The following is a 22,461-nucleotide window of genomic DNA, read 5'->3' as shown; positions in this document are numbered from 1 at the left end:
GATATTTATGATGTTTAAGCTGTAGGCTCATTGCAGTTAATTCTTTACAATATGGATGAAATTCACTCTAAAGATCCAGAAATGAAGAATTATTGTTATACACCTTTTTATATAGAATTTGTTACTGAGCATAAGGAAAACTATTAGGTGGACCTAAACCATTTTCTTCATCTATCTGAAAAGTCCTATAAACAAACAAATAAAGAAATGCACATTTAGCATCAGTTTGATTAGTTACATTCAAATAATCTGTTTATGCTGTGCTCTTTTTGCCAAACAAACAGAAAGTTTATTTAATAAGATACAAAAAATGATGGAAGTGGAAATTAGGTCAAATCTTTTGTTCTGTGGAAACAAACAGAAATTCTGATATGATGTTTTTTTCAGGGACCACTCCAGTTCTGTCACACACAAACAGTACAAAGCTCCTTAAAGAGATTCTCATTTCACTTTCCAATTACCTGTCTGCCCCTTGTCTCCATGCTCCGCCCTCAAGTATATTGATTCATCGCCACAGTGGGCCTAAGGAGTGTGCTCAGATCGCTAAGGTTAGATTCTATTAGACTTTTGGGAGCTGAATTTTTGATAGGAATGTTAAGTGATCTTGTTTGAAACGTGAGGCATAGCATGAAAATGTGTTTGTAACATCACAACAACAAAAAATTTGCTTCGTACTAGTGATTCAAACTGCTCATCAGTCTATAGTTTAATTTAATGTCAGCAAATATTCAGATCAAATGAAAGTTTCCCAAAGGTGGCCAATAACATCGAAGATTAACCTGCCTTAGTGATAATGTGACAAATAAGTCTGTGAGATTAGCAGGCGCTAACAAATTAGGCAGTACAGACAAGCACTACCACTATTTTTTTAATCTTTAATGTTCACAGCGTTTACACTAATTAGGCATTTTCATTCTTGAGACTGATTATTTTCAAAACAGGTGAAGAAATTGGAAATAATTGTTAAGTGTTACCAATTGTGCTTTGGCTGTCTGTATAAGAACATTACTTTTCTGCAGTGCACACACCTGCTCTGTCCCAAAAACATGGATCTTTAGTGTAGGATGAGGGTAAAAAAAATGGAGTGCCACAGAATTGAAAAGGGGCTTACAGACTAAAAATGGAAATGGCTGTCCTCTAAAAACTCAAAGCTCTACGCAATGTGAAGCTTGCTGTGGTGAAATCTCAGTTTGGTTAAACTCTAACTGTGGTGCGCTGTGAAATACACTCGCACAGACCACTAGATGCATCAAACTGCTCCCCGCTGGGTCAGAAGGAGTTGGTCACTATGGAGACAGAGCTCCTTCAACAGCCTGAAGTCGCCACACTGCTCTCTGGATCATACAACCATACAGTATGTACACACAAACACATTACTTGCTGATTTTTTCCTGCTTACAAGCAGAAATAGTCCAAGAGCTTGTGTGTGTGTTCACGTGACTTTGTGTTTTAGGTTAAATAAATTTACTACTATAGCCGACAGCCTCACTTGCAAACCAGGGGCTATTTGCTCACCAAAAATATCGTCCACTTGCTTTGGAAATCTTATTCATGATATTCTAAATTCCCTTGGCTAAGCCCTGGGTTCAGCTGCAAGCTTGGTACATTTGGTCTGAAAAAGGCTTCAGTAGTTTCTTTTGGTTTTGGCTTGTTAAATTTACCAGCTCTGAACTTAATATGAAACAGAATTATATTTTTCTATCAACATTTATCTATTATTTTATTGAAATAACATTGTTTTGCTGCAGCTTTTACCTAAGGTCAAACAAAGTTGTGATCAAGTTTAAGAGTTGGAAACATTTAGTAAATGTGTCAGAGCTTTCACCAAGCTAAGATTAGCAAGAAGTTTCATTAAGAAGTTTGAACAGGCTAAAATATTCCCATACATCCTACATACTTTGTACAAGTAACAGAAAGCACAGTTAATGTAAATTTTGTTTGATTACTTAAAAAAAAATCTTGTCGGGTCATCTAAAGCCAGCTGAACTAACACAAAGAAATCAGTCTTTTCATCATATAATTTCTCTGTTTCTAAGGCTCCACATGTGCTCATTGTGCTCCTGAGGGAGACCGTTGATTTGTGACTCTGTCATTGGTTTGGCTCACAAAAACCCATCAAACCTACAGTGGTTATCTATATGGCAGCTGAGGATAAAATTAGAGTCATATAGAGTTTGATTAAAAAGAAGTCGTTTCAGCTCAGTGACCAGACAAAAGCTGCTCATAAGGCAGACGAGCCTTTCATTTGTGTTTTATGTTTTAATTCCAGAATAAATGAAATTATACCTTTTAGTGCTCTTGATGATATCACATTTTAAAATCTGACAGCTCTTCAAGGTTATCTGATTTTTGTGGCATGATTTCTTTTCTACTACATTGCCGCTCACTGGCCCCTGTATGGGAGAGCCTCACCCCACAATGGTGATTCCCCATGGTTCTTCATTACTGTACCTCAGTATAAGTGTACAGTGACAGACATATAGCAGAGCAAGTTGGAGGACCAGATGTTTTGCAGTGCAGATAGCGATCTCTTGATAAATGTAACACAGTGTGTGACTCTGATAAGCTCCTTGTGTGGCTGTTCACTCCCTGCTCCTGTCTCAGCATTTATCTGTGGACTTCTATAACAGGCTGACCCCCTGACCTGCATGAGCTTACGCTATGCTTTTCATTCCAGGCACAGTGCCACGGTGGCGGTGAAAGGTGTTTAATGAACTGTCTTGTAAGGGGAGGCTTGTGGTTGCCCATAGGCACTCATCCCTCCCTCCTGCCTGTTTCTGCAACACTTTTTTTTTACTATTATTTACAGTCGTACCTCAGCTGCTTTTTGCTGAGCTGGTGTTTTTACTGAGAAATATAAAACCCCAGAGGTGTGAATAGTTCACCTGAAGAAAGCTATATTATTTGTTAGGACTTGAATATTACAAAGAAAGTAAAGTGCACACAAGTATTTTGCAGTAAGACACCAGAGATCCTGTATAATCTCTATAAGATGTTACTACTGCATTGTCACTGTACAAAACCATAGTTATACATGAGACAAAAAACTTTTTAATACACCCTACTTTACTATAAAAACGCCTTATTTCTCAATGATCCCAGCTTCTGGTCAATGGTTCTTTATCAGAAGCTGTTTTGAATGTATTAAGTTGCTTTTGATGTTAAGTTATTCAATATTGATTAAGTTTGAACAGAAATAATTAAATAAAAAAAATGGTTTAATTTGTGCATTGTTAAACATTTGGATACCCTCAGTACTGTTACCACGTTTAATGATTTTTAGAGGCCACTGAGACTGATTCTGCTTTATTAAGGTTTGTGTTTAGATCTTTGTGCCGAGACCTATTGTAACATCTGCAAATAGACAATGATTAAAGTCTTAAAAATAGAACAAGTATAGGCACAAAGACAAACCCCCATTAGATTTTTTTTAAGATTTATAACATTGTATTTCTTATAAAGTTTTACCATTCAAGTTTTTCACACCATGTGTAAACGGGTGTAGATTTTCAGCAATTAATTAGCATGGTGATTTAAAGGCAAATTGACTTCTTTTTTGATTTGTGAACATGTTTCACTTCTCATTCTAGGAGTTTTCTCTTAAAACCTGGACATTGCAGTGTTGTAAGCCTAGAAACTGTTGCTCTACAATTCATTTTGTTCTTTTCAGTTCAAAATTGTGAAAGCTTCTCAGATGAGAAATGAAATGGGATACAGGTCCCTCTGGCAAATTTACCTTCACAACTTTGGTCACTTTGTACCCATATTTTGGTACCAAAAACCTTCTCCCACAAGTCTCTTCGCACTCAACTTCACCCACTTTTGTACTGACTTTTGTCCATTTTGTACCCACCTTTGTCACTTGTATCAACAATTTTATTATTATTATTTTGGGTTGTAGCCTTGGATATTATCTGAATAACCCCTGGATCTCAAGAGAAAATAAAAAAAAAATGCATTTTGTTTCAATTCAGGCCTTAAACTTCTAAAATTACATGACATTTTAATATATTTTGCCTGAAAGCACAATCAGGCGAGGCTGAGCTTTCTCTGTATTTCATACAAACACCATCCACTTCAATACACCTGCACTGTCAATAATCTGTGCCTGGTATGCTTGATATATGCATCATGGCAGAGTCATTACACACACTGAAATGGTAGTTATTTTCCTATGAAATAAAGCCGTGTTGATCCTATGCAGGGTCGCATGGAGGAAGTACCTCTGCATGCACACAGTTAAAGCAAGAATTACACTAAGTTTTTGTGTACAAAACACAAAAAAGTACAAAATGTCAGCTGCTGGGAACAAAATGAAACTGACTCCAGTCAGTCTCATGGAACTGAACCTAATCAAATCAACATGGATGCTTGTTTTGAAGAAATAATGTGTGAGGAGATTTGTTGAAAACCATATTTGGATAATTTATCATTCAGGGACCAAAAGCTCACAAAAAATGCATCAAAATCCTCATGAAAAATCAATGCACCTTTTTTTTCATCTTGTGTTTACACCCAAATGGTTTGCCTACATGGACGCAACATGCATGAAGAATCATGTTGCAGCCTAATTAGAAAAAGTGTCTCAGCTACATTCACCTAAAAAGAGATTTTATTATTCAGTATACATGTTGCTGGACTTATATTTTTATGCATAGTCAAACCAGGCATAGTTATCATACCAAGCCAGGTATAATAAGGTAGTTTACTGTTCTAACTGCCAAATATGGTGGATGGAAATATTTTGATGAGGACCACATCCCCTCGCCAAAAAAACACAAAAACAAAGAGATGAGGTTTCTTCTTTGCCAAGTATAGAAAAAAGAATGTAGATTTAGGTAATTAAATAAATGTATTAGGACCCAAAGTCTCTGCAGGGAAGTTTCACATTTCCAAAAATTCTGATTGATCACAAATATATTCTACACCTTTGCTAGAACATCTAGAACCCACATTACCATTTAAATGACATGATTCTTTTACATAACACTTTGATGATCTCTCCAGTTGATGTGATTTAAATTGTTTTGTGCTGGAAAAAAGGATGGTTTTCAGTAAAAGCACACTATTTTCCACACCTGAATTAGTTAAAACTCGTTTGGAGCAACTTTCAAATCAGAGAGGGGACACTTCCTTTTTTAGAAATGTTTCGACTAGGCCAGAAAAAAAAAAAAAAGACTTCTCTAAAACAAACTCCCAAATTGCAAAAGGTTTGAGGTTACTCGAGTGCAAAACAAACACAATTAATTCAATGCTTGCAGGAGCAGGAAGTTGCCTGGAGTAAGTGTTCTTATCTTTATGGAATAAAGCTAGATCAAAACTATCTTGTTTCCTTCCTCACAGATTTAAACACAGCAGCAGGAGGCGTGTAGTCGACACCAGTCTCTGCTGATCTCAGACGTATTCAGCAGGTAGAGTTTTTGTGCCGATTATTCCAATGGAATATCTATATGCAGGCAGGAAATCTGATGGGAGTTAATAACTCTGAGCTTTATCTGGTTTTAAATCATGTATTATTATTTTTTTTGCTATTAGAAGTTCAGTTTTCCTGCAGACACAGTCTTACAAAGAGATGCTTGAGCGTTGCCGGCTGTTCAATAAAAATAAACTTTAGGTTCTGCTCTTCACATCAACAATACTTCTTTGCCTTGTTTACTTGGAGCACAACTTCCTGTTTCGTGTTTCTTTATCACCCACCATCAGAATGCAGTGTAACTGATTGCCCACGTGTGTGTGTGTTTATTGTCTGGCTGTCAGCAAAATATCTCAGGAACCAGTGGACACATTTCAATGAAACTCAGAAAGGAATCATTGGATGTACATTTTCAACTGATTAACTTTTGAACTCACCCTAGTCCAAGATGGCTGCCACAGCTAATCAGCCTAGGAAACAAAAGCTAGCAGTAAATTACTCAAATTCACATATATTGAGGCAAAATTTGGTGTGGAAGTAGCTGAAAATTATTTTTAATATATACTCCAAGAGACCATTTAGGATCTTGCAATATAGTGTGCAGTCACACATAACTTTATTTTCAAGATTTGACCAGAAAGGCTATTATATTTTAAAGATAACATTATCTTAGTTTAAAATTCTGGCATGAAAGGAGGCAGATAATATACATTCCTTCAAGGAATGCTATGTTTTCAGTTATTTTTGCTTTTCCTGTGACCTGGCACCATTATCTGCAAGATAAACCTAATCAAATCAGTTTTATTTTGAGTTTACCAAAGATAAGCTTACAAAAATTGAGCCAACTATTCAGTTGCCATCAGAATAAACTTGAGAGAAAGCAGATAAAAGAAACTTTAAAAAATAAAATCTAAGCTGTCCTTGCATGAGTAAATTCAGTCAGACAGCATTTATTTAATTTGCTGTGTTTAAAGCAACAGAAGATTTACATTACCACTCAAACATTTAAACACATCTATCCACTTATTTTTAAATAAGTGATTGCGTCCAAACCTTTGTCAGCCACTATATTTATCATGCATTTATGTGTGTAGCCACAGTTTCAGTTGTTTTTGCCATCCCTTATTTACAGTTGATCATGTCTCAGTGATATATATCCTTAACAGAGAGTTTTCACCTAAACTGTCAAGGCAAAGAGACTAAAAAACTGATGGCAACATTTCCTAATATACACTGAATCAAACCGTTTTAGGGGTGCCACCAAAGCACAGTCATCTAAGAAATGCGTTTCACTGTTCATGCTAAAGCAAATAAGTCAACACAGTTGCTTCACCATCCTGCTTCACTACAACTCGTCCTCTTCTACAAATAATGCTGAGTGAAAGAAAATAAAAGCAGTGGTGAAAAGACTGGGGTCTTGCCTTCTGTAAATGGGGCTCATGCTTGATTTTATAAATGTCCCAGAGTCAGCTTCAGGAACTACTTCTTTGAATTTCCATCGACTGCAAATTGTCTTATTTATATCCATTACAGATAAGGTGGCCATAGGTTTTGCAAGCTGAAGGTGAAATTTTGAAGCTGTTACGGAGGCCATGGTGGACATGGTGGACATGTAAATACAATGAAAAAACATGTAAAGTAAAGAAACATAAAACATCAAACTATTACAGAAACCAAGTGTTTTATGAAAGGACAGACATTTGCAGTCAGATAAATATGGTAGAATAAGGTGCTTCATGCAGGTTTTACATGGTTGTATTTAACCCAGAAACAGTCAAGTTTGCTTTAAAACAAAACAAATATACCAAAAGTTAGCAATACTTTTTTGAGTGACTGTTGAAATGCCTCTCTACCCTCTAAGTTTTATGATGTAACATCATTCAAATGTAAAACACCAATTTTGTAAGTAAAATTTATTTCTAAAGGTGCTATTGACTGGAATTTCTCACCAGGTGTCTGTAACAACCCATTCAATCCACACAGGCAAAAAAATCACCCCATAGATGTCCACAAATTAAGTTTTGTGCAATAATGAGAAATGACACAGGGAAATGTGTTGCATTATAGCAAATGTGTTTCGCATTCGTTCCTCTCCAAATCCTATGCAATCAAGGCCTGCTATGTGCTTAGACAACAAGCTGGAATCAGAGCGATTTTTGTAGGAAAACTAGCTTTCCTTGCTAAGTTCTGCAAATTCAGAAACAAGTATCTCTTTATAAATATTAAGTTAGGGATGTTGGGCTGACATTAGTTATTTATGCCATTACAAAGTACTTACAAGCAAGAGTTTCTTGATTTCCTAAGTTTAATGAGTTGATGTGACTGCTTTGGTGCTTTCCAGTCAGTGTAGGGACTTGATTACTAAATTAACCATATAGCACAAAATTCTGCTTCTCAAATAAAAATACATTAAGATCTCTTAATTTTATTTCAAATTATTGTTCTCTCAGCATAAATCTCTCAGCATAAATCAGAACTGTTTTATTATTTTAGCTTTTAACTTATTTTTTTTTAAATTTTGCTATTTTCTACAGTTTTGCCAATTCTAGCTTTTAGCTCTATATTTTATCATTTTAGCTTTAAGCTATTGTTGTCATAATTTAAGCTTTTAGTTACAATTTAGCTAACTTTAATGATTGACTACAGTTTTGCTGATTTCAGTTGTTAGCAACTATTTTGCTGGTTTTAGATTTTAGCTATTGTTTTGTCAGTTTTAACTATTTTTTTGCTGCTGTTTCTTTGGTTTTAGTATTTAATATTGTTTTGCAGATTTTAGCTTTTTGCTACTGTTCTGTAAATTTGATGTTTTGCCACTGTTTTGCTTGTTTTAGCTCTTAACATTTTAGTTCTGTTGGTTTGGACTTTTTGTTACCGTTCTGTTGGCTTTAGCTTTTAGCTTGTGCTCGTGTCGGCTTTCATTGTTTCTGCTCATTTTAACTTCTCTTCTGCTTGTTTCTAAGTTTTAGCCTAAGCTTTTCAACAAATTTCAGCAAAGTCAGTCAGCGCTCAGTGTTTAAAGTTTTCTAGTTTTATTTAACTTCATTTTGCAAAAATTGATTTAATCATAAGGAAGCTGGTTAGTTTGGCTACAGATATGAGTTGTTTAAAAATGTATACATCACTTCTCATTCATTCTTACTGTATGGAAATTCATACCTGCTGCTTCTCCAATAAATAAATAAAATATAGAACTGATTTCACGCTTGTTATGCAGGAGGAAATGGACTTTAAAACACACACACACACGCACACACCGAAATGAAATACTGCAAATGAGACTCTTTTAAGCTTGATACAATATTCACCATTAGGTTACGCTCAAGAAAAATAGAATTTGTTTGGAATTCATTATTTTTAGTTACGTCTTCTGACCCAGTTATTACCAGTGGTGCCTGTTGATAATGATTACGGTTTCTGCAAACTGAGTAGAGGCCTGAATGATAAACGTTAAGAAGGTAGCTTCACATGAACTTCTATCAAGTCAGTGATTATTTCCGACCGATGAAGGAGAAAGGGCAAAAAGGTTTTTGCTCATGTGTTTTTGGGTTCATTTGCTTGTGTTAACTGATTAATAGGTTTCAATTAAACCTTCTGAAAGTGATGATTTTATACACATCTACACACTTTGGAGTCAACCAGTTCAAGATGACTGTCATAGCCAATCAGTCAAAAGCTAAAAAAGCTGTATCTTTGTCAAATTTACAGATATTGATCTGAAATTTGATTCTGTAGTAGCTGACAGTCATTTACAGCACATACTCCAAGTGCTAAGAGATTATGTGAGATCTCACAATATCAAATGAGCGCATACATTAATTTCAAGGTTTGACAAAATTAGGATCATTTGTATATAATCATCTTAGTTTAAAACTCTGACATGAAAGGTGATATGCAGTCCTTCAAAGAATGCGAGACCTTTAATTTACAAGAATGAACTGAATGCACAAAAATACAAAGGAGTTGAGAACTGACCCAGAGGGAAAGAAATCATCTGTGGTTCAGCCCCTCACTGGTTCTAGTTGAACATTTTATCAACCCGAACTGGCAGGAGGTTGAAACATCGCAATGAAGCTGAAGTAAAATTTGTCAATAATTTATGCAGAACGTATACAGAAACTACTGGAGTCCCAGAACTGAAGAAAAGTTTGTGGACCACTGACCACCGTGTGATGTTTGAAATAGGACTGGATCGATGAATAAAGTATGAGTCTGACATAATGTGCAAGTCTTGTTCTGAATCTTCACAGAAATATTAAATCCATTTATATCCTGTGGCACTGCTTTCTCTCCTCTAATGCCTTTTGAACCACTGCAGAAAAGAATGTCTGTTGCCTGGGGAGAGGAGATAGAGGAGCGCACCAGTTCAGCATAACTGAATTTAAAAAAAGAGAGTAATTCATTGTGTTACCTCCAACTACATTCAGAAATTTCATTATATCACACTTTTTCATGTTTTTTAAACATCTGTTGTGAATCTCCCAAAGCTTTTATATGAGAATCTGTAGTTATTTCAACATTAGTTAGGTGTATGGATCTGAAATTCAGCTTTCTGTGTGGCTGGGCAATGTTAGGACTGCCATACTAATTCAAGATAACCAGAAAAAGGAATCAGTCAAACCTGAGCACTCATTGTACTTTTTACTCCTTTCCTTCAAATTCTGTGGTGAACATGTGCACCATTGTTTATGCAATCAGTCATTCATTACAAAAGTCATTCAGTTCAATTCAATTTTAACCCTTAGCTGGAATAATTTGCATACTGAATGCTAGTAATTCAGTTTGTAATGAGAGAATTAATCACAGTTGCCATTACTAAAATTAATGATTGCCACTGAAAGTAAATGTGTATTGGGACTGCACAGAGTGGCTTTAGGGGATAAACAAAACGTGCTGAAACCCATCAAATGTTTAATTCATCTGCTTAGTTTTGTTTTTGGAAGTGCAAAGTATAAACACAAGCTACCTTTCTGTGAAAAAGAAAAGGCTGAAAATGAAATGGGACAACCTTCCCTTGCAGGATTGGACAACGAGTTATTATCTACAGCAGTAAAGGCATTCTTGTTCTGCTTTTGATCCAGAAACTTTATCAGTTCTTGGATGGCTGCTGGATGCACACCGATGCATGCAGTGAGCATGAATGAAAAAGGGATTAAACAAAAAGGTTGTGTACTTACAGTCTAAAGCACACTCAAAGATTTCACAGCTGCAAAAAAACTTGTCACAACTTTCACCGTATATTTGAAACAGTTAAACATTTAGTTCACTATAACCTAAAATTCATTAAAATCTTGATCTTAACATGAAACATTACTCGTCCTTTTGAAACGCTTCTTAATGGATCTACATGCTGAGATCATGGTGACGACACATTTTAGAGAGTTACATCTATGAAAAAAAAGCTGTCACTAAAGCTTGGTCTATAAACCTTCTTACCTTAGACATTATTGCATTTCATAAAAGAAAACCCACTTTCTGATTCTCTGTCATGGCTTAATGAAACTGAGTCATTATTATTTCACTTTTGCTTTCTCTGCTATGATAAGTCAAAATGTCTGCTGTAAAAAAAGGTCCTCTGGATTAAATACCAGGATGGAATTGCATATTATGCTAGAGAACATTTATATATTCTGACCTAATGGTCACCCTCTCTTCAATAAATCAAAGTGTAGGAAAGAACTGTGAGTTGGAAATTACCTTCTTTGTTTTAAACCAAATGTTTGAGCTTCTATTTGAACAAATTCAGGGGGCAGACTTATTCAAATGTATACTTACAGTCAGTCATGGCAAGAAGTTTCTACACGCTTTAAATTCTAAGATATTAAAGAAAAGGAACATTATTTAGCTCTTACTGTGGCTGAAGGTTTGTTAAATGCAAAATCATATTGACAATAAAACATAATCTACTGTATTATTTATTTAGCAAAAATGTAAAAACAAAAAAAAACTAAAGAAACCTGTTGGCACATTTTATTTTTACTTATTTTTTATTGAACATTTTCTTAAACAGTTACCTGTTGTCACATTTATTGCATTGAATTATTTAAGCAGCAATGAAGCGCTTTTGCACCTCGGTGGCGCTACCTGTGCCAAGGTTGATGGCCATGAACGCTGTGTTAACGAGTTCGCACCTGAACCTGCTCAGGCCTTTTCTCTGAGCAGTAGTTGGCACTGTCAGCAAATCTTATTTACTACATGGTAATGAGTTCAGTCCAGGACATGGATCAAATCAGAGAAATCTGGGTCAGATCAGACAATGTCTGAAGGAGTTCTAGCCTCTCTTCTTACATAGTGAGGGATTGGTGATGACAATATATTGATGTATATCCGCGTTTAGAAGGAAACTCTGCTCAATCATGACAAAATGGGTTCAGAATGAATGAGGACATGTACGAATTAGATATAATTTCTTACCTTTTTGGTGGTGAAGGATTAGTGAGTATAGTTTATTAATATGCTCTATGAGTAGAATGAGAGCTCTGTACTTATTTTGTTTGTTTTTCACATTAGAAAAAGCAAGCCTGCAGACAAAAAAAAGTAGCAAAGCATTTATTATATTAACTTTCATCTTAAATTACTTTAAAATGTGTTATTGTTTTAGAAAACCTTTAAATATTTCAGGGCTGGACTAAGCCCCAGATGTTTGTATATCCTAACAACATCTCTGTTTAAAACTAATAAAGTCACACATAAGGGGCTGCACCTTTCAACTAATATTAAACTGTCTTTTCTCAAAAACACATGTGCGTTATGTTTTGGTCTTTCTGTATTTCACAAAATCTACATTTGCTTGACAATACCTGCCAGTGTGTATTTTTACCACTGCAACAGAACAAAAAGCAAAAGATAGAGTTGTAGCATTGAATCTACTGTGTCCTGGATATTTAAGTTTTTTGTTTGTTTGTTTGTTTGTTTTTATTATTCAGAATGCCTCAGGTCAGTCTGGAGGAGTGGGAAAAGTTATCTAATTCAGCAGTAGTACAATGGTGCCTACAGTCACTGGGTTGGAAAGAGGCTTCATCCTGCTGGTCTGTCGATATAGTTGAGAAACATTTATTTCCAACCATTTATGAAAACATACTCTTGCAATGAGCTGTAAAAAAATCCTAAAAAAAAGAGATATTAAAATGATTAGAAATAAAGGTATTTAGATTAGAAACACTATTTGTACCAGATACGAGTTAGATCCTTGGCAAAGGCCTCTCTGTGGAGCATGAATTGTTCTCTTTATTCTCACTACATCGATCTGGGGAACAAAGGGTGGAGAAATCTCAATTGGCTTTATGACTCAGCACATTCACAGTGCCATTAGTCTCAGGGTCAGTCAGGCTGTGGAACAAGCAACCCTTTTTTACATGGCTGAAGTGAGGTGAGCGATGGCAATGAAACTGGTGAAAAGAAAAGAAAAAAGGCAAAAATATTCTCAACAAAAACTATTCACACAACACAACAGGAAAAACCATACAGTTTAACTCGTGATATCAACAGACATGCACATGCACTGACTCGCTGCTCCACCTTGGATGTCACACTGTTTCTAACTGAAAAGGGGAGACTCACTGTGTGACACAAAAGCTCATGTATCTCCAGGAAACACAGAAATAAACAGAACTACATGTGTCTTGAATTAAATATGAACTGTTTGTGCAGAACTGTGTTATACGTTAAAAGAAAGAACAGCATTTTGGGGTTTCCATTAGGGATCGGCAGATGATGGGGTAGGGTTGAGTAAAACATCAACTACACCCTTCCTTTCATTGTTACAACAAAGCTCTCCAAAACTACAGCTGTGTCTGTCTTAGTAGTAAAAACGTGGACGTTTTTGAAAGAATAATCCCAACAAAACAAACTACAATACAAGGCCTGTAGCATTGCTTGATAGAAACACATTTTGAGCTGCCTTTCATGCCAGTGTTTTAGAAAAAGATCATCTTGAGTTGTAATCGTTTTGGTTAAACCTTGAAGCTAAGATTATGTGCAATCTCAGCCGATACAGTCATATCTTGCATGATCTGCTAGTGCTTTGAATATGTGTTGTGAATGTGTGTCCACCACTACCACACCAAGTTGTAACTCAGTATCTGTAAAATTCACTGAGGTATAGACATCTTTGTGTAGGCTAAGGTCAAACAGCTGTGGTGGCCATCTTGAATTGGGTTGACTCCAAAAGTTATTAAGTTGTAAATCTTTTTTTTATTGATTACTTTATAAAAGTTTTGTCAAGTGGTTCATAAGATATTTTGGTAAAAGACACACATACACAGGCAAATACATTATCGTCCTCATTTGTCTTTTGGCAGCAGGCAATAGCTAAATTTAACCTGTGCTATTAGGTAGTAGCGAGCGAACATTTTTTAATCGCTCTTCACAATCTGTTTACACTCAGTAAACAGATTGTGAAGAGCGATTAAAAAATGTTTTAAAAAAATCCAAGGGCAAAATATAAAGTATTTATTGAAAAATTGCCACACATTTGAAGTGGATTTGAAGTATTTTCTGTATTTTTTTAAATGATTCACAATGATCGTCACTCGTGGTAAAATTTATGACCCAAATCAGCTTCTAACAGATACTTTTTTTTTCGAGCTGCAATAAAGGAAGAAGTTCACAGCATGAACGAAGGCCATGATATTTACTGCCACCCTCCCCTGGCCTAAAAACTATTGAAAACTTATGGACCCTTCTCAAATTTGACATTTACGGAGGGAGAAGACAACACACCTCCCTAAACAGCATTTAGGAGGCTGAGGTTTCTGCTTCGGTGAACATCGATTGTGAGGAGACCAAGACACTGACAGACTCCATAAGGCTCATGGCTGCTGTGACAAGAATAATAGCAACCCTGCTCACTTATTTCTGAAATACAGTAAGGAACTAAATAGATAAACAAGTAATTAAAAATGATCCACATTCCCAAATGTCTCCGTGTTACCTGCTGTTAAGCTTTCGTAGGGCAGTCACTGTTTAGAGGGCACTGCCACATTAGCTCATGTAGAACCAGCTTTGCTTTAAAAATACACCGTTTTTTAAATTCCTGCAACATTTTCAAGGACTCACTAAAACGTTCGATTTTTCTGCAAACAGTGCAGATGTGTAATATTCCTGTACAGGTCTAATGAGCATCATTATCGCTGCATTGATGCAGTGCCAAATGAGCTCGATGAATTTTCAAAAAGGCACAGTTATTTAAAGAAAGAGATTTCTACATTAAATCTGCATCAAATATCTGCTTGAAACTCGCCTCGCAGCAATTAAGCATATTTCCCAAGCCCATTAGAAATTAAATAGTTAGTGCTAGAGTGAGGCTTTGGGATGTGCAAATTAAAAGAGGGCTCTATAAACCTGGGGAGGGAGGGCATTTTTTCATGTAATTCTTTGTATGGAGAGTTTGGGTCATGAAAAGCTAACATCAGAGACCAGGAAGCTCAGCTGGTTTAGTTTCAGCTTGAACAGATGGCGAGTGTGCACAGCATCAATAAAAAGAGTCAGTTTAGAGCATCAGATTATTGCTGAATTTGCCTGTGAGTATACCACAGTGACATTTCCTTTTTATTTACTTCCAATGGGGGCTGCTTCATGTTGTGGTAGTTAGTGCTATAAACTCACAGTGAGAAGGTTTCCTGTTTGAATCTCGGCCAGGGTATTTTTGTGTGGAGTTTGTTCTTCTCATGCATTAGAGGGTTTTCTCTGAGTAATTCATTTTTTTTCCACAGTCCAAAAATAAGAATGTTACGTATATTATGGACTCTAAATTGCCCTTAGGAGTGAGTGTGCATGTGTGTGTGTGTGTGTGTGTGTAGAGCTGTTTGTCTCAAGTGTTTTTGTGTTGGCCTTGAAATGGACTGGTAACCTGTGAAAGGTGAACTCTATCTCACCCACTGAATACTGGGACAGACAAACATCCTCTTTGTGACCCTGAACAGAGTGGTAGGATGTTTCAGGCAAATTGTTTTAGAGACACCCTAATTCAAGATGGCTGCCACAGCTCAATAACCTTACAAAACAAAAATGGCTATAACTCAGCAAATGTTACAGATGAGCTAAAGTTTGGTGTGATAGCAGTCGAGCATCATCCCCAACACTTACAACATTTACAATATTTGCAATTACTGTTGGCATCAACTCTGTCTAATAGCAGAATATCTCAAGAACAACTGGACAAATTTTATTAAAATTCTCACAAAATAATCAGTAGATATATGTTTACAATGGATTAATTTTTGAAGTCATCTCAATTTAAGATGGCCACCACAGCTAATCAATATTAGCTAACGCAAAAATGATTCCATCTCAGTCGTATTTACAGATACTGAGATAAATTTAATATGGTTTGACAAGATAGACATCCGCTGATATGGTCTGAGAGCTAACAAATCTCATAAGATCTAACAATACTGATACTCTTTAATAAAATATAAAGGTAAACAAAGAACCTGTAAAAACAGTAGAATGCAAGAAAGAAAAAAGCTGCCAAATTGACAAGGATTAGGCAAAACCAAGGACCATTTATAAGTTTGAGATGGGCAATTAGTGAGTGCTGACAGGTGTGCTGATTACTAATGGATGACAGGAGGTATGTGAGGAGCTGGAAACTTGGACTGCATAGGGCATAGTGAAGGTACAACAAACACAAAACGAGAATTTAATCATAATTCACGAGAATTTTAAAAAAAGGTATATTCAATATGCATAAAATAAGAATAGACAGAGACTGTAAAAACAGGTTTAATAGAATTTTAAAAAGATACATGGAGACTGACGATGATAAAGGTTTTTAAGTTTAACCTCATTTAGAATGAATGGTATGGTTTTGTTCTTGTCATCATCCAAATGCATACGGCAGTTTATTTCTGCGGGCACTGTGCGTACTGTATGTTTAAGGAGCATGGTGTGTGCTACAAAGAGACAAATTTTCTGGGTGTTTGTTGTAGATTATTTGATTCTGTTTGCTTCTTAAATGTTCACTTCCAGCTTGTAATGGAGCTATTTAAAATGGAATGTGAAGTGACGATACTGGAAAAGATGCAGCACCTGAAACTCTCAAGCTGTTTGGTTTTGTGCCAGATAAGGATGGATTACCTACTGGCTATTTGTTGTTGCCTGAAGTTTTGAAGTGTTGAAGTATTTCATAGTCATTTTAATAAGTGGGAGAATAATGAAGCTTAGATTTAACAGGCAAATGATTACTTCTTCTGCAGTGATGAAAATATTATATCAATAAAACATGGTTTGAAATGAGCTAGACAAAAAGTCAAAGCTGTTGATTTACATTCCAAACCCCACATGTAGTCCCAAGGTGCAGATTGGGAGTTACAGTAAGAACAGGATCACAAGCAGTCAATAAAACCTGCTTACAGCTGCTGTCTGGGATAACCCTTGAGGGCTCAGACTACGGCCTTCATTCATGCACATGAAAGAAGAAAGTTAACGTGCCGTAATACCTCAAGGCTACCTCATGAAGGTCTCTAAAGTGAGATATCACAAGCATGTCCCATTTGAATGAAGCAACCCTAAAGTGGGCCCATGATACGCTGATGAGAATATGTTCCCAGCTGATCTGGGAACAGCTTAGTACCTGAAGGAACTAGGGGACTTTCAGTCACGACTGACAGCAGAAACTCTGTATGCTGTGGGCATTTTAAAATTCAACCCTGAGAAGAGAGCTTTAAGGAGGGAGAGCTGATGGGAGGTTTTCTACACATGACATTGTCTTACATTATATTCTAAAAAATGTACTCTTCTTCTAAAGCGACTAAATATAACCAGCTTTATCACTTTGACATACAATTCAAAGAGTGAAATGTAGGTGCAAACGGTTAAAAGGCTCATTTTTACTGTGTGCTAGAGCACTGAAATATTTTAAACTGACACATCATTAACACTTTCCAAACACCTTAGTACAACACTTCACTTACATCCTGCTGGATTCGGCTTCATGACGTCAAAGCACAAGCATGTGTGAGGAAAGTTCACACTTGTATCGCTTCCAGGAGTGAGTGAAACACAGATGTTAAAAAAAAAGTTCTGCCTACAATCAAAGCAGATATAAAGTGATCAAACTTGGGTGTCTGAAGAAATACCAACAAAGTCAGCTGTGAACTCCTTGTCTGCGGGGTTCAGACTCAACAACATGCTTTAGATACTGTGAAGCATTTCATGGAAACAAATGCATGAAGGAGCCTCTCTATTATCTAATGTGTGTCATTTAGTGTGCTCACTACATGAACAGATTAAACAAGCAGAGCCAGATCAACACAGGACAACTGGGGCATAAATGCTGCATGGACGAGGGACAGCGTGATGGCCTGAGACAAATGTATTCCAGGAGGCCGACATGCAACATGCCCCCGGTCCATTACGACACACTCAGTGTTTCTGGCTCCTCTCTTCTTTGAAAGTAAATTGAGTTAATAGGGCTGTTTTTGGCTGGCATCACAAGTCATTACTTAAGTAGCCAGGAATGGATAGTAAGACAACCTCTCCTAAGCATACATGATGTCATTGTTCTTTACTAAACAAAGAGATATAAAACATTTATTAGCCAAAGGATCTTTACCCAGAGGATCCTTGCAGTAGACAAACAACATCAGTGTGACGTAACAGGAGTTGTTGGAGCTGTAGGTCACGGGCACACATTGAACAGCTGTGTTCCTAACACAGGCTGTAGCAGAGCTAGCTGGATCAGTGCAGAGCAACAGCTGACCACATCAAAGACCTCCGCTGTGCAGAGTGAGGGAGAGAGGAAAGGATGGTTTTACTCTCACAGCAGTCAGTCTGTTGTGTGCAGAGAAAATACTGGAAAAGCAGGACCTTCAGTTGGTAAAGTTGACTTTAATGCAGCACTGCTGGGTATCAAAACTGTTACCAAAAAACATGTAGGTATTCTTACTATAAAAAATCCTGTTTAGGAAAACTGGAGTAAAAAACAAATCTACCTTCAAGTTTTTTGTTCTAAAATGCATTTCTTTGGGTTTATATTTAAACTGTATAAAAAATAGATGCAGTATCGAAATATTTCTCCTTAAGAAAGATGGATTATCCATTCACTTAAGAATAAAATAAAACACAGCTTATAGGCAATCACAATGCTGCTATGCTTTTAGCCTTCTTCATATAGTTTTTTCCATATAATGTTCAATGCTACGTTGTTTCCATGATCTTGTCACAGTTACATTTGTATTCTATGCATGGGGCCGGCATGCTCAGCCTTGCCTCATATTGTTGATAACCAGATCATGCAAAACTGAGTGGTGGCAGCAATGACATAATCTCTGCCACCACGCTTCTCCCAGGTTAACTCTATTAAGCATCATGGGTAGCCCACTGCGTTCTTGATGCAGGCCTAAAGACCTAACCATGACCTTGCAAAGAACATTCATGTTCTGGCTGACCTTTTTTTTTTTTTTATTCATCGTGAGGTTGTCATCCAGTGTAAAAAGGGCCTAACAGCAATGTAAATAGACCCAATGGGAATGGCGCTCTTTAAGAGGAGGATGGTGTTTTGTTTCAACACAACTGCTGCACACATTTAGAAGGTTTTAAAGAATTGACTTGACCTCTGAAGGAAAACACTGATCCACAGAGATCCCATACTGGGGCCTTAATAGAACTTACAATCCATCTCATGCATCTTCTGGCTGCATTTCACAGTGCATACAAAAAGCCATCAGCATAGGGATTGTGAATGTCAGAAAATGTGGTCAACACTGAATCCGAAAACCATTGGAACGTCACAGAAGCTGAGACAACCATAAATCTGAAACAACATTAGCAAGCAAGTTTAGGCTGGAGTTTTCTCCTAGAGGCAGCAGAAAGACCTCTGCAGTGAAACTAAGGACAAGAGAGGTAAACATTTCCTAACTGTCAGATGTGAAGGGAAGCAACATCTAAAAAGTGCTTTGTAGCACAAATAGTCACTTTCTTTAGTCCCTACAGGTTTTCTATTAGTTTAATGGTTTTTGTCTTTATTTCATGACGTGTTTTTTTCTTTTTTTAAGTGTTGTAAGAAACATCATTAGGTTTTAGTTTTTTTTTAAAGTAATATTAATGTCTTTGTGGATTCTGACAAGAACAATACGGCCAGAGTTGTGTTATAATTTTCACATTATGTTAGCTACAAGAGTGAACAGATTAGTGTTGCTTGACTGGTGTGAGAAAAAAAAAAAAAAAAAAAACGTTCAGAGAAATCACTGCAACGCCTGTGATCATCAGGACTATTAAAAGCAATAGTGTGCCAACTGTGGAGGGTGAACAGCCTCCAAGGAGCCGCTGAGAGACTTCAGCAGATGCTGGGTGTCATATTATTATCATGTTTTTGTATAACAAAGTGCAAAGAACTTTCTTGCTCCATTTTTAATGATTTTACACACTGTATATTATTTATAGAGTTTACCATGTGTAACCATCTCCCACTGTCTTCCTGTTTTATAGATCCCTCAAGTGAGTTATGCCTCCACAGCCCCGGAACTGAGCGATAACACCCGCTACGACTTCTTCTCTCGTGTGGTGCCTCCAGACACCTACCAGGCACAAGCCATGGTAGACATTGTCAAAGCCATGCGCTGGAATTACGTCTCCACCGTAGCCTCAGAGGGGAATTATGGAGAGAGTGGCGTTGATGCATTTATTCAAAAGTCTAGAGAGGATGGTAAGTCTTTCTTTAAACGTGCACAAGCATCTCAAAATTTAAACTGATGTTAAAAACATTTTTTTATATATACATTTTACACCAATTGTAAAAAGTGTTTTGAAAAGCCATTCTTATATTAGATGCTGCAATGCAAACCTTATATTAGTTTAGCAGGAACAGCAAGTATATAAAACTTTTTATGTGTCATTATATTAGCACATAAAGCTACATTGAGCTCATAAAGAAATAAAAGATGAATAAAAACAGGCAGCTATCTTCAGCTTAGGCAGTCCTATTGATTTAGCTAAGACAGTTTCACACTAAATGACTGCGGGAGAATAGGAATAGTTCTATGGTGACCAGCTTTTGTTTCTGTTGTTGTCTGAATATGCTTAGAGATGTTTGCTGCTTAGTCAATAATAAAAAACGAGATGCATAAAACACAATATTTTTACTTTGAGTTGTACTTTTCTGGTCATATTATTAATCAATTAATGGCTTGCTGTAATAGAAAATATGAGGAAAAAGTGAAAGGTGTTTTTTCCACACTTTTCCACACATACAAGTTCAAGGTGTAAAAGACAATGTCTTCAAATATGTTAAATCAGCAAACCCACAGAAACCTTATTTTCACAATCAGTTAACTGCTGCATATTTTACATGGATGTGTTATGTTACTTGTGATTAACGCTGAACTTTTACATATTCTTCTAAAAACTGACTTTGCAGCTGTGATCTCTAGGAAACAAAGCATAAGCTATTTCTCCATATAGTATGAATTTAAGCTGAATTTAAGTTTCAGATTTGAGAAAAAGTCACCATGTATAAAGAAGGCTTCAGAGCTCACCGGGGGGCATCATGAGGAGATCGCACAGATGATACAGCGGTGGGAATACAGTCAGTTTGGTGCAAGAGAGTGCCAGCTCACACTCAGTCTGACCCCAGACCTTTTTCTGTAGCAGAATGTAATCACTACTGACATGTCCAGTACTCTCTGTGCCAGTGCACCCCCCCTCCCCTCCCTCGTGACTGCCAGCCTGAAGCTGCTGCCCATCATCAGTCATGCTGGAGAGGAGGCAGCAGAAGATTACTCCTGCGGACCCCCGTCCCCCACACACACGCACACACACACACATACACCCCCCCGAGTGCAATCAGCTCAGCTACCTTTTAGTTAACCAGTCCATAAAAGCACACCTCAAAACATCACAGGACAGCTAAAAGGTATAGCTTTCAAAAACATTATTCCTTTTAATCATTCTAACTTTTGGACAAATCACACCCAGCTCTGCATGTACTGTAGATTCAGTGTCTTTAAATGTATTTGCATGAGCAATTACAGGTTCATTTAAATGTCCAGTTTCTCCTTAAATAACAAATACATAAAGAAAACAAAACATATGTAGTAAAGTGCATTTTTTTTACTAAAGAATGAAATTTTTTTTAGCAGTAGATGGGCCATTTTGGAAAAAAAACCTTGAAACAAAACAAAACAAAACAAAAAACCATAAACAAAACAGACAATTGTAATGCATTTTCTTTGTCCTGCTTAGGGTTGTAGGATGGGTGGAAGTTATTCCAGCAGTGAACAGGCAAGAGGTTAGGTTAAAATGACAACATAAAATTATATTAAACATAAAATTACCTTTATCTAATTTAAAAAAGTACTGCAATCGGTGTGCAATGATTTTTTTACAGAAACAAAAACAAACAACAACAAAAAAAAAGGATCTTTTGTGCTAAATCTTTTAATGGGGTAGCCATGCGGGGGCCACTGAAAACCTTGGGGTTGCACACCAAAACCCAAAAGCCATAAAAAAAACCCAGAAATTGTATTATATTGTTGTTGTAAAACAGCATTTTGAAAACTTTGGCAATATGAGAATTAAGGAATTGCTAAGTCATGCACCTCGTTTTCTTATTTTAGAGGTAATATTACTAATTATGTGAAGTGTATACACCAGCACAGATAACAGCGTTGGGCTACCTTTTCCCTATAAAACTCGAATGTGCATTTTTAATTTGAAGGGGTACATTGAACAAAACATAGAAACAAGCTTTAACAAGTTTAAAACCACCACTTCTTCTAATTCTTTAAAAACACATTCTTGTTTGCTTGTTGCTGTGTAATTTTGTTAACAAAGATATGGGCATATTTAGTCACTCCCATACAGCAAATTAAGTAGCCAATGCCTGTTTGAAGGACTTAATAAATAAATAAATATTATGTACAGGTGCTGGTCATAAAATTAGAATATCATGAAAAAGAAGATTGATTTCAGTAATTCCATTTAAAAAGTGAAACTTGTATATTATATTCATACATTACATACAAACTCATATATTTCAAATGTTTATTTCATTTAATTTTGATGATTACAAATGACAACAAATGAAAATCTCAAATTCATCATATCAGAAA

The 22,461-nt window shown here is 36.4% G+C and overlaps 1 protein-coding gene across 2 annotated transcripts in view; it reads left to right on the top strand.

Annotated features, from left to right (window-relative positions):
• Positions 1-22,461, top strand: part of LOC108232136 (metabotropic glutamate receptor 4) — a 215,851-nt gene that overhangs the window by 128,035 nt on the left and 65,355 nt on the right. For both annotated transcript variants that reach the window (XM_017409740.3, XM_017409741.3), the window contains exon 3: positions 19,841-20,057. In XM_017409740.3, coding sequence (XP_017265229.1) covers positions 19,841-20,057 — 217 coding nt within the window. The remainder of the gene's footprint in view (positions 1-19,840; positions 20,058-22,461) is intronic.

The sequence above is a fragment of the Kryptolebias marmoratus genome, linkage group LG8, assembly GCF_001649575.2.
Source record: "Kryptolebias marmoratus isolate JLee-2015 linkage group LG8, ASM164957v2, whole genome shotgun sequence".
In the NCBI taxonomy this organism is placed as follows: Eukaryota; Metazoa; Chordata; class Actinopteri; order Cyprinodontiformes; family Rivulidae; genus Kryptolebias; species Kryptolebias marmoratus.
This window is presented reverse-complemented; position numbering and strand designations above follow the sequence as displayed.